A 12,083-nucleotide genomic window follows, 5' to 3' on the forward strand; every position below is an offset into this window, starting at 1 on the left:
TTGTCGGGGCAAAGTTCCCATCAGGTTCCCTTTGTAAAATAAGAAGAAGGAACATAAACACTTGAGCAGTGGGTAATGTGGGAGTGGGAGAGGGGAGAAAGAAGGCAAGGAGCTGGGAGTGGGGAGCAAAAGGGACCCACGCCCGGGATGGAGGCAGAGCTGCTTGGGCTGTCACATGGGCCTCGCCCTCCTGAGCAGCTCCCAGGAGACCCTGGGGAAGGGCCTGGCAGCCACTGCACACAAACCCCTCCTGACCTTCCCCAAGCTGGAGGAGCCCCAAGCCAGGTGGGGGATGTGTGTGTGGGCTGCCTCAGTAGCGTCAGCAGCAGGACCCACGTCAGCACTCCACCCTCCAGGGCCCTTCTGCCTAATGGGATTGGACAGCCCCCTTCCCCCTCAGTGCTCTGCAGGGCCAAGAGCCAGCCTGGGGTGGCAGGCGCTGTGTGTGTGTGTAGGGGTGACTGGGAGACACTCAATGAACCCTGTCAAAGCAGGGCTGTTTGGCGCCTGGAGTCAGAAAGTGGGAGGGGACTGACCCTCCACACTGGCTCCTCACTCATCTTGGGAACCCCATGAGGCCCTGACCTGTCTGCACTGCCCCTGGAATGGAGTAGAGGAGGCTACCAGGCAGAAGGGGCCAGTTCTGGAGCTCAGGCAGAGATGGGCAAGAAGGGCAGGCTGAGGGGTCTCTGCTTCTGCTGGCCTTTACCTGTTTCCCCGTCAGCTTTGCTCTCTGGGTTTCTCTCTGTTTGTATCCCTCTCACCCGTGTCCTCCCACACTCTGTCTGCCTCATCCTGGCTCAGTGCCTGTCCTGCACCCCTGCCTTCCTGGTCAAGCTGGAGCCTCTCCTCCCAGGCCCTCAGGTCCTGGATGCACTCATTTCCTCTCTTCCTATCCTGTCTCTACTCTTTCTCACTGTAGACAATCATTCCATCACTGGTCCATCCACCTGGTGTGATGTAAAGGTCACAGAGAAAGCTACTTGCTACTAAAACTTCCCTTTCCACAGTGTTCAAAACCCTACTACTGCCAGACTTAGTGCTGCACACTGTTATCCCAGCAACTCAGGGGGCTAAGGCAGGAGGATCAAGAGTTCAAAGCCAGCCTCAGCAATTTAGCGAGGCACTGAGCAATTCAGTGAGACCCTGTCTCTAAATAAAATACAAAAGGCTGGGGCTGGGGCTCAGTGGTTAAGTGCCCCTGAGTTCAATCCCCAGTACCAAAAATATAACAACAATAAAACCCTACTATCATCATCAGGCATCATAGCTTGGAGCCTGATGCTCTGGGCCTTCTCCTTTCCTGCTACCCTCCTGTCCTTTACCCCTCTTTCCTTCCTTCTTTCCCTTGCAGGCAGGTGATGAGAAAGCCCTTTTGTCCTCACTCCCTTGAAAACATGCTTTTTCAAGGGGAAATGGGAGGCCAAGATGGCTGGCCTCCCCTCCCACCATTCAGGACCTCTGACTCCACAGTACAAAGGATTTTGGGAAGATTGGTGGTGCCCCTGAACCCTACCTAAGGAAACCCCAGTCCCCTTCTGCCTTGAATCCACTTAACCAGACAGCTCAGACCCAGCTCCCAGTGGGAGGAGGGGTGCAGAAAAAACAAGTGACTTTCCTGAGGCCAGCTGGTCCCCAGGGAGGAGTTGGGGAGGGTGACCAGCGTTTGGAGTGCGTAGGAACTCCCTTTCCCCAATAGCCAGATGGTCCTTCCTTAGACACTGGAGGCCGCAGGCAGGCACTGGGGACATTTGGGGCATGCTCACTTGCTGAGCCAAGCTGCTGACAATGCCTATTGACCCAGCTGATGCTCAGGCCTCGGAGGTGGGAGCTTTTGTCCCCCATCCTGCAAATCTGAAGCTGCAGTGGGGCTGGGGAGCCACAAAGCTCACTGCCTTGCCTCTAACCAGGTACCCATCAGGCATCACCATTCCTTGAGTCTGCGTGAGGCTTAAGAAGTCTGGGTGGCCTGGGTCCAGAAGAGCAGCAATGTTAAGGCTGCCTCAGTCTCATTCAGCAAGAGATATGCCTGTGTCTGAGGAGTTGCAGTCTGCATGGGAATCTTCAGGCATGTGAGCTTGGACATGGCTTTTTGTGTTTGGTCTATGGGATTTCAAGTGTGTAGGTGTGGGTGTGTTATGCTGGAGTATTCATGATGCATCTCATCCCTCAAGCCTCAGCCTCCAGTATGGGGCCATCTCTCAGGGAGGGGTTGAATGCTGGACAGCATCCTGGCCACTGAGGCAAGAGTCTTTCTAGATAATGTCCTGCAGGAACCAGGATTTCTATAGCCTTTCTTATATTCCCAGGAAGTCAAAGAATGGGCAGGGCCAGGGACAGGGAAATTTGGAACCCTCAATATGCTCTAGAAGTGGCCCTTGGGAGGTAAGAGAGCCCAGGATTTGCCTGGTGCTGGATTTTTTTTTTTTTTTTTTTTTTTTTTTTTTTGTACCAGAGAGGTGAACCCAGGAATGCTTAACCACCAAGCCACATCCCCAGCCCTTTATACACACACACACACACACACACACACACAATTTTATTAGAGACAGGGTCTGGCTGATGCTCAGGGCCTAAGTTGCTGAAGCGAGTTTGAACTCGTGATCCTCCTTGCCTCAGACTCCTGAATTACTGGGATTACAGGCATGCACCACCATACCCGGCTCTGGTGCTGGCTTGGAGCTTGGGTGTCTGAGTGGGAGTGGGAGGATAAGGCATGATGGGACCTGAGGGGCATCTGCACAGCTTTGGGCATTTTCAAGTGTTGAAGATGAGAGGTGAAAACAACCTGCTCCAAAGAGGAAAAGTGTTTGAAGTCCATTTGTAGGTTCCTCACTGGCCTCTTCCATTAGAAGAAAGCCCCTAGAGAGCCTACCTCTAGCCTTCCAACAGCACTGTCTTGTCTCCCTTGCAGGTGGCTGGGACACAGAACAGCCTGGAGCCCATCCACCTAACACTCAGCCCAGGGAGAGCCCCTTCCCAGGGCCTGAGACTTCCAGGCATTTCCTGTACCTAACCCTTCATATGGGCCCAGTCCTCTCCATACCCACATTGTCTAAGCATTTGAGGCTCCTGTTCTCCATCACTTGAGGTAAATACCAGAAATAAACCATTGGGGTCAGTGAGTCAAACCTCTCCCTTTCATCCTTTCCACTCTCCCTCCCAGCCCATCTTCTCCACTTACCCATCCAAAAGGGTCCATTCATTCCCCTCCTTCCTATTGCAATCTTTTTTCTGGTCCAGTTTTGAAGATGAAATTCTTTCCCTAGATCTGAACATTTTATTGAATTACCACACGCCAAGCCCATGTACACTAACTCATTACACATTCCCATGGGGCACATTTCCTCATCCTCATTTTATGGAGAAATAAACAGGCTAATTGATGGGTCCACAGCCAAGTGGCAGAGTGAAGATTTTAGCCTGCTCCTCCTGCCCTCTGGCACTGCTCTACAGTGCCCTCCAATGGCCAGGTCAAAGGCTTCAGGGGAATTCCTTCCCTGGGTCTGCTCCATTCCCTTATCAGAGGCCACTGAACCCATGTGGAAGACAGCAGCTTGGTACTGAGAAATCTGAGGAACAGCTTCTGGGTGGCTGCCCTGAGGTGCTCGGCCATTCTCTTAAACCTCAAAAACATTCCCAACAAGGGCTGGTCACACCAAGAGCACAGAATCTGCTGAAAATGACTCCAGTTTGGGGTTTGGGGAGTTAGATATGAGAACAAGACATCCAAAAATGTCCTTTTCTCCAATCCAGTTCAATGCTTACTTGCAGGCCACACATAAGGGGCTGTGGTAGGGTTCCCTGGCTGGGGGAGAGTGTATGGTGCAAAGGGCAGAGCATCTGAAGACTGCCTCCAGTTCCAGAACAGCTCTGAGCAAAGGAAAAGGGCCTTGCTTCCGCATCCCCACTGGCAGAAATGGCAGCAGGCTGACTCTTCTCGATTCCCAGAGGCTGAAGGCAGGAAGCAGATGTACCTATCACTTCCTGCAGTAATTTCCCTAGACCTACCTCAGGTTCCCCAAATTTCCTGGGTTTTCTCACCCCAGCCTATGAACAGGGCTACTTCTCCTATTTTCCTTAGGGCAAGAAGAGATGCGCAAGTACCAAAAATAATTTAATAGAAAAACAATGAATTGCAGTCTTTATACCCAGCCTCCTGCAGAGAAGACAGTTAACACTTGACTTAAGAAGGTCTTTGTGTGTGTGTGTTTTTCTAGGGATTTAGAATCCCCAGGCATTTAAGGGCAGAAGTGTTAGAAACCCTCTCTGGTATGTACATTCTTCTCCAGGTTACATTCACTTTGCCCTCACGAGAGCCCATGCTGTGGGCTGTGGAGGTATCTGTGACCCCACTGAAGAGATGGTGAGGCCCAGAAAAAGGAAGGGACTTAAATAGGGTCACACACTGGGGTAGTGGCAGTGCTAGGCCTAGGACTACATATCCTCAACAGTGCTGGGTGCCTGCAGCCTCTCTTAGGGTCAGCATTTCTTAACCACTCCCTGATTCCAGGCTCGAATTCCAGTACGGGGGCCTACCTGCAGCTAGTGTGATGTGTTCCCCAAATAGGACAGAACTGGGAGAGATGAGGATTGAGGACCCCTCCCCCTGTGCCAGGGCAAATTTGTACCACCCCTGCCAAGGACATTACTTTCATGCTTGAAGGATTATCTTAAATACAGAGATGGTAGGCAGGAAGGAGATCCCAGGAAGATTGCTGAGTTCCACAGGGCTGAATGCACCATGGAGTGGGTGGTCCCTGAGGGGTCCTAGAGTGCCTATTCCAGTGGAGGAGGAAGATGAGCTGGAATACCCACTCCCAGGAAGGGTGGGTCCAGGGTATGGCTGCCTGCTGGCAGGGATAGTGCAAGAGCAAAAGTGCCCCACAGAGGGCCCCCTGCCCTATTCTCAAAGCAAAACTCATAAATGGCTTAATGCCCCCAAACTGACAGGCTCAGGACCCAGCAGTCACCAAATAACAAAGGTCTCATGAAAGAAACCCTCCTTTCAGAGTCCTGCCTCCAGCACGCCCAGCACATCACATGGGCCAAGAGGCCCTCTGTGGGGTGGGCAGTATTGCCAGAGACTCTGGAATATGCGGGTCTCAGAACTGTTCATCTGGGCAGTCCCCCAGACCTGCAAAGGGTCACTTAATTCTGGGTGTCAGCCTGGATTAGAGTGCCTCCAGGTGTCACGTGCTGTCCAGTCATTCTTCTGAGGTCATTGCAGGGTGCAAGCTAAGGAGGAGGAAAGGGGAAGGGTCAGGCTGAGGTCTCTGGAAAGAGAGGCAGAAACCTGGGTCACCCTCAGCCCTCATCCCTCCTTTTGTGGAGTGTCAGACTCCAAAGCAGGACTCACAGCTACGAACTGACTCTGACAGCCCCTCCTTGTCCAGGGTCTCTGCTTCCCAGCGAGATTCCCTCATCTGTGGAAAGCACAAAGGGTAGGCAGCCAGAGAGGGACACAAGAGCCACAGAAGATGCAAAGGGGACAGAGGACAGGCAGCCACAAGCATAGAGAACCCAGAAACCCTCACCCCAAGATGGTCCCCCTTGTGCCTACCTTGACTTGCTCCTTCAGGTATTCAGCTCGAGCCATGAGATTCTGAACCTGCACAGTGAAGATATGCTCATGGGTTGGGGCAGGACCTAAATTTGAGCTCCTCCTCACGTTTTTTAAAAAATTTTTTTTGTTTAGTGGTTGATAGACCCTTATTTTATTTATTAATTACTTGTATGTGGTGCTCAGAAATGAACCCAGTGCCTCACACATGCTAGGCAAGTGTTCCACCACTGAGATACAACTCCAGCCCCTCCTCCTCAGTCTTGATGCTCTCCAGGACCCTCTGCCCCATTAAAACAGTCTCCCTTTTGGTTCCTTTTTTGATGCCTCTTCCAGGAGGCCTTTCAGGCTGCAGCAGCCCACAACTTCCTGCTGATCTGGGCATCCCAGCCCTGGACCATAAGGTTTGACTCTCAGACTTGGAACACACCAAGGGAAGGACACTTGGAAAAAACCAAAGGGAAGGGAGCTCCACAGAGAATCCAAGGAGTTTCCACAGATAAGAATAAAGGGGAAGAGAAAGCCCCCACCAGCCTCCCAACCCTAGTGGGCACCTCAGTGTGAAGCAGCTCCCGCCTCCGGCCTGGGGGCTCTCCTGTAAAGAGAGGGCAGGTGGTGAGGGCAAGGCCTCCTGCGGTCTGTTGAGGGTGGTGCTGGTACCTCACCTGCCAGCAGTAGCAGCAGCTCCCCCAGGCTCTGTTGGTACAGGTCCAGGGCATCCTGCTCTCCACTGGCCTCCTCTTCCTGCAGCCACAAGGATAGGACACTAGGTCATTTAGGATCACATCTTGAATTCCTCTCTAGCCTATGGAGAAACCTCCCACTGGGCACAAACCTTGGCCATGGCAGCCGAAGCCACTTCCAGGGCAGCTAGGAGGCGTGGCTTGTCCCGGGCCATCTCTGCGATGAGGACACAAAGGCTCAGGGTAAGGGGCCCAGTTTTTTCATCACAGGGGGCCTACCTCAACCTGTTTCCCCTCAGGCTGGAGGGAGACCTGCTGCGGGGCTGATAGATAAGCCAGGAACTTAAGCCTACCTCTGAGCAGGTCTCTGGCTGAAGTTCCCTGCCTCAGCAGGGCCTCATTGGAGGAGGAGATGACGGCCTTGAGCTCCTCAGCCCGGGACATGTACTGCCCGACCTGTAGGAAGTGAGGGGCTGAGGAGAGGAGAGCTGACCCCCACCTGCCTCCCTGTAGCACCCACCTCCCATTCTCCTTTTGGGTCTTCAGTAACTCTCTCAAGCTATAACCACATCAGGGGTCAAATGAAGCTGGCCTGACCCCTCCCCAGACCTGTGTCATGGAAGAGGAAGTTCCAATTCTAAGATAGCCATTCCCCAGAGGCCCTGGGATCCATGGACCCTCTCCACTCACACCTACCCTTTTCCTCCTAGGACCTCACCCACCTTTGCCTTAATTGCCTCCTTCCGCTGGGCATCCACTTCATCTGCAGAAGGTGGGGGTTCACATGAGGAGTCTGGGGGGAATACCTATGCCACACCAAGTCCCCAGAATCCCCCAAACACCAAGTTCCAGGTTTATCCTCTGCCTTGTCTCTCCTAAGATCCTGGATTGGAAACTTCCTCTGGAATCCATCACTGCAGATAGAGCTGACCCCCACTCCTGCTGCGCTCAGGGACTACAGGGCTCAGGCTGAAACTCACAGTGCAGGGCAGGCACAAAGAAGTCCAGAGCCTTGCAGTAGAGAGATAAGGCGGCTGCAGGATCCCCCTCCTGGTCCTTCTTCACAGCCTCTACCACCAGGGCAGTCTGGGGACAGGCAGATGAGGAGTCGGGCCCACCCCCAGACTCCCACACTCACCAGGACAGGGCTGAGATAAACCCCCTGAACCCACCCTCAGTCTCTGCGAGCGAGTCACGTTTTTACCACCAAAGGGAGCAGATAAGACGTCCCCACACATGCCCTCATTCCACCACATCCCAGTCGGCCTGCTTACTGCTCGTGCCAAGCTCTCCCTGCTAGGCATGTGCTCCAGGTCTACCCAGGGGTGGGCGAAGAAATCCTGGAAGGAGATCCGACGGCTGGGGTCCCGCTCCAGGAGCCGCTGCAGTAGGTCACGGCAGTCTCGGGAGAGTGGGGGCCTCAGTGGGAGCTGTGGGGAGGGGAGGGCAGAGACAGACGTCGCTGAGCTCCAGCACCTCAGCCTGAGCCCAGGGCCCTGTAAGGAACTCCACAGGCACACGTTTGACAGGTGGAGAACCTGAGATCCAGAAGGAACAAGGTGGGTCAAGGTGACAGAGCCGTGAAGAGTCAGCCTCATTCCCCAGGCTCTTGCCCACAGCTGGAGTAGAGCCTTGTCTGTGGGTCCCTCCCTCCATCCCTACACTATGTTCCCAGGAAGTTTGGGTTTGGCTCTGCTGTGGCCTGCCTGTCTGCTGTGGACTGTCCCGGGTCCCTGGAATGCATCTGAGTCCCACCTTCCTTCCGTGCTAGAGCCTGTCCCATGAACATGGAGACGGCTTGGGGCCCACACTGCAATTTGTGTAAGGCCCTGACTCCCTCCACCCCATAATGGTTGCTAAGGCCCTGGCAGACCCACCTCAATAACCCGGTTGCTTCGGATCTTCTCTTCCAGCTCCAAGAATGACCTGGAGGCAAAGGGGGGCTGCCCAAAGAGGGCTTCTGTGAAAGGGAGGCAGAGGGGAGGTTGGGAAAAGAGAGGGGACTGATGCCCCTCAGAGCAGGGCCCCAGATAAATAAAACTGGAGTTCTCGTTCATACCCAAGAGGTCCAGGGAAGCCTTACCAGAGGACACACAGTCCAGCCTTTGGGGTGGGGTAGGGGCAGGGGACAGAGGTCTCACCATACAGGATGACCCCTACGGACCAGAGGTCCACACGGGCGTCATACTGTCGCTGACACACCATCTCAGGGGCCATGTAGAGGGGGGAACCGCGGAGTACATGCTTCTCATCCCATGGGGACATGTGCTGTGCGAAGCCAAAGTCTGCAGGTAAGAGGCCAGGCAGCAGGGCTCGAATTCCAGCTGCTTCCACTTGTAGCCTGTAAAGCCTCACCCCCAGCTCTGGCAGGGCTCTTCCCCACCCTCCAGACTCACCACCAGGATCAATCCTACTTCCCAGCCTGTGCAACATCCTCCTACATCTTCCTCTGGGTGTGGAAATTCCACCCACCCTGCAGTCTCTCCAGGCATATGCTTCCCAGGAAGCCACCTGATCACACCAGCTAGGCAGATAAGGGCCTGGCCCTCACTGTTCAACAGACTTAGGCTACACCATGTTCTCTGGTCTCCAGCGTCAAGTCCATTCTTGTCCAAATCGTATCAGAGGCCACAACCACTCTTACCCCCACCGTGCCCCCTTTAAGACTACCTTAGATTGAGTCACAGTTTGAGAAACAATCCAGTCCAGTCCCTAGTCACACACTGATCCCTGATACTGGTCATACACTGACACTGTTTTCAGACTGAACCCCAAACCTGACAGACAGTGAGCCCCAACTGACTACGACTTAGTCCTAACTCCGCCCATTACACTGCTGAGTTGTGTGGGCAGCCTAAGAAAGCTCCTACCTTCCAATGATGGGGCCCAGACCTGGATCTATCAGTCTGTCACTGTCATGACTCAACAGGGTTCTGCCAGGCAGAGGGAGCCCTCTGCTCACCCATCCAAAACCTTCACACCTGCTGTTCCAGGTTCAGACCTGCCAGTTTAAGGTGGGGCTTCTCCAAGGAACTCAGCAGAATGTTCTGTGGCTTCAGATCCAGGTGAGAGATGTTTCGTTCATGCAGAAACTGCAGGGCACTAGCTGGGGAGCAGGACCCAAGCAGAGAGACAAGTCAGAGAAGCCCCCTCTCCTGCTTACCTCTCCCCTCCCCACCCACCTTTCCCCTCTAGACTTTTCACAAGCCTGAAATGCCCTGGCCCTTTAGATTTTGTACTTTTCCTTGCTAATGCTCTTGGGTTCCACTTACTGGGCCCTGGAATGTTGGATAAAGTTCTCATATTATGTTCCACATGTAGAAGCCTGAACGCTCCACAGATGGAGGCCCCTGCCTCTCTCATAGCACCCTGAATCTAGGGTTGGAACATGGAAAAGACAGGGCCCTAAAAATTCCTAAGCAGCAGGAAGTTTGCAAAGCAATGCCAGGGCTCTAAGCCAGGGGGTGCAGGTAGGATACAGAAGGTACAGAGAACAGGGGAAGAGTTGTGAGGCTGGGATCAGAGGCTTATACCCAATTGCTGCATGAAGACTCGAGCCACCTTCTCAGGCAGAATCCTTCGGGTATGGATGAATCGAGATAGGTCACCTCCCGCACAGAACTCCATGATGAGGTAGATATTGTCACTGTCCCACTACAATTAGAGATAGAGAAGTAGCCTAAAGAGTGCGTCCCTTCTTCAGCCACTTTGGGGGAGCCCCATCACAGGTCCACACCTGGAAGTCTTTCAGTTGCACAATATGGGGGTGCCGAATGCCCTTGAGGATCTCAATCTCAGTCAGGAGGTTTTCCACCGATGCCTTGTTCAGACTTTTCTTGGCCACACACTTTATCGCTACCACCTCTCGAGTGTCCTTCTGTTGGAAAGGTGATTTGAGGGCTCTGCGTTGAGGTGGCCAGGGCCTTGCCTCAATGGAAGGGGCCCCTTTGCTCCCTTCCCCATCCCTGGACCTGCCACCCACACCAGCCTCCAGGTGGAAAGCCCAGTTTTTCTTTCTCAGGTCCATGAGGCAGCTGGACTCTGGAATCCTGGCTTCAGGACCCTGCCTGGTGTTCTCCAACATTCTGCAACCCGACCCTCACTGCACCGCATTCTACGGTGCCCACGCAAAGGCATGCCACTCAGTGTTCTAGAACTGCCACTCCGCCCCCTAATTGGTCCTGCCTTCTGGAGTCCAGGCCTAGACTCCTCCCAGTCCACCCGGCAACTTCCGTTTTGAGCCTGTTCTTCGGCCACTGACACCTAGGTTCGGCCGAGGTCTCCACCCGCCCCCTCCAGAGCAAACAGTGGGGGTATACTTGTGTTTGTTTTGAAGACCCAGGAGTGGCAGTGAGCTCCACCCTCCTGCACCCAGGGTCAGCCTGGGGCTAGGCAGGCCGCCGGCCCTACAGATCGCACGAGGTCTCTTAACCCCACAGGTCTCCCGGGTCGGCAGACACAGGGGCGGCTCGCCCACACCCACCTTGGCGTAGGCCTTGTACACGGTGGCGTACGTGCCACTGCCCAGGCGCTCGGTGAGGATGAAGCCGTCCAGCCGCGGGGGACCCCAGCCGGGCCCTGCCATCCCGCACCCGCCCGTAGGCGCTTCCGGGTTCCCGGCGCCGGTTCGGGCGGGCAGCCGAACCGACCGCTTGCCCGGCGGCTTGGCGGGGATCCACGCGGCCCTAGCACCGCCCTCCGGAAGTGCAGCTGGGCCCCGCCCCGCTCCGAGGCTCCTTCTTCTCCCACTCCCGCACCTGGCCCTGGACGTCCTCCGCCAGAACCCTCAAGGCCTTTGTGGGGTCAATGAAGTCTCTGCGAGCCGAACGAAAGCGAGCCGAGGACCGCAGATTCGTCACACGGGGAATCCTACCCGGGCGCAGGCAGCGTCCGGAGATAACCCACGTGAGGGAGCGGGAGGGGAGGAGCCCGGTGAACAGGTGCGTGAGGGGGCGGGGAGATTCCTGCAGGGAACCCGATCGCTCTACCGAAGGCAAGACTAGCCGCCTTGCCCGGCGGTGGTAGCTCACGCCGGTAGTCCCCGGGACTCTGGAGTCTGAGGCAGGAGGATTGCAAGTTCCAGGTCAGCCTCGGCAATTTAGCGAGACTGTCTCAAAAAATAAAAAGGGTTAGGGATGTAGCTCAGTGATAAATTGTCACCCTCCCCCCACCCCCGGGTTCATTCTGAAGGGTTCTGGAAAATAATATTCCTGCAACACAGCCCCCAAAGGAAAAAGGAGAGAGGTGCTCAGGAGGAGGGAGGGGAAACTAGCCAAGGAACAATGGGCCCTGGGGGAAAGGGGCGAATACTGAATGCTGGGCCCTAAGCTGTGACCTTCCCCCAGGGCTTAGTCCTAAACTGAAGCACAGCAAATACCAATGAGCAAGATTTGAGTACACACCCCTGGAGTCTGGACTCTTATCTCTCTCCAGACAACACTGAGTTTCAACCTTTTTACAACTACCTTCCTAAATTAAAGTTTTAACCTGTTCAACTAGCCTCTGTCAAAACTGCACGTGTGCAGGATGGGGAGATAGCTCAGTTGGTAGAGTGCTTGCCTTGCAAGCACAGGGCCTCGGGGTTCTATCCCCAGCACCGCAAAAAAAAAAAAAAAATTATATCGTTGTACCTATAAAAACCAAAATCCCCTCTAACTGACAGACATTTTCCCCAAACGGAGAATGGGCCCCCACGTCCATCGAGGTCTGCTTCCCGTCCTTTTGCCCTTACACAATCCCCAGTACAAAAATTAAGGGTAGTTCTGAAAGTAGAAGTACTTGGGAGACAATGCCTTTGGGAAATGTCAAGTTTCCTTTCCACTGCTTCCTACCTACCT

General features: G+C 54.4%; 1 protein-coding gene across 3 annotated transcripts; it reads right to left on the bottom strand.

Moving 5' to 3' along the window:
* Positions 1-4,099: 4,099 nt before the first annotated feature.
* Positions 4,100-11,135, bottom strand: ULK3 (unc-51 like kinase 3). Of its 3 annotated transcripts, none has more exons than XM_079127819.1 (16): positions 10,730-11,133; positions 9,983-10,123; positions 9,780-9,900; positions 9,248-9,352; positions 8,388-8,531; positions 8,124-8,206; positions 7,443-7,676; positions 7,227-7,332; positions 6,969-7,009; positions 6,600-6,702; positions 6,399-6,463; positions 6,229-6,307; positions 6,118-6,158; positions 5,564-5,611; positions 5,360-5,426; positions 4,100-5,238 (listed from the first exon to the last, which is right to left on the bottom strand). In XM_079127819.1, exons 1-16 carry the CDS (start codon positions 10,829-10,831, stop codon positions 5,222-5,224), a joined length of 1,497 nt encoding a protein of 498 aa, XP_078983945.1. In that variant the 5' UTR covers positions 10,832-11,133; the 3' UTR covers positions 4,100-5,221. The 3 variants fall into 3 exon arrangements, 2 of the variants coding, with proteins under 2 accessions (XP_078983945.1, XP_078983946.1); XM_079127820.1 differs by having other exon boundaries at positions 7,521-7,676; positions 10,730-11,130; XR_013761946.1 differs by lacking the exons at positions 4,100-5,238; positions 5,360-5,426; positions 5,564-5,611; positions 6,118-6,158 and having other exon boundaries at positions 6,237-6,307; positions 6,600-6,719; positions 10,730-11,135.
* Between the last annotated feature and the right edge of the window lie 948 nt (positions 11,136-12,083).

This window comes from Sciurus vulgaris, assembly GCF_902686455.1.
Source record: "Sciurus vulgaris genome assembly, chromosome: 2".
NCBI classification, from domain to species: domain Eukaryota; kingdom Metazoa; phylum Chordata; class Mammalia; order Rodentia; family Sciuridae; genus Sciurus; species Sciurus vulgaris.

Coding starts and splice junctions, on each gene's coding strand:
- ULK3 (XM_079127819.1), bottom strand. CDS start 10,831: ATGGCAGGGCCCGGCTGGGGTCCCCCGCGGCTGGACGGCTTCATCCTC. Junction 8,532..9,247: donor GCCCCACCTTAAACTGGCAG/GTCTGAACCTGG, acceptor TCTTACCTGCAG/ACTTTGGCTTCGCACAGCAC. Junction 6,159..6,228: donor GCTGCTGCTACTGCTGGCAG/GTGAGGTACCAG, acceptor CTCTCTTTACAG/GAGAGCCCCCAGGCCGGAGG.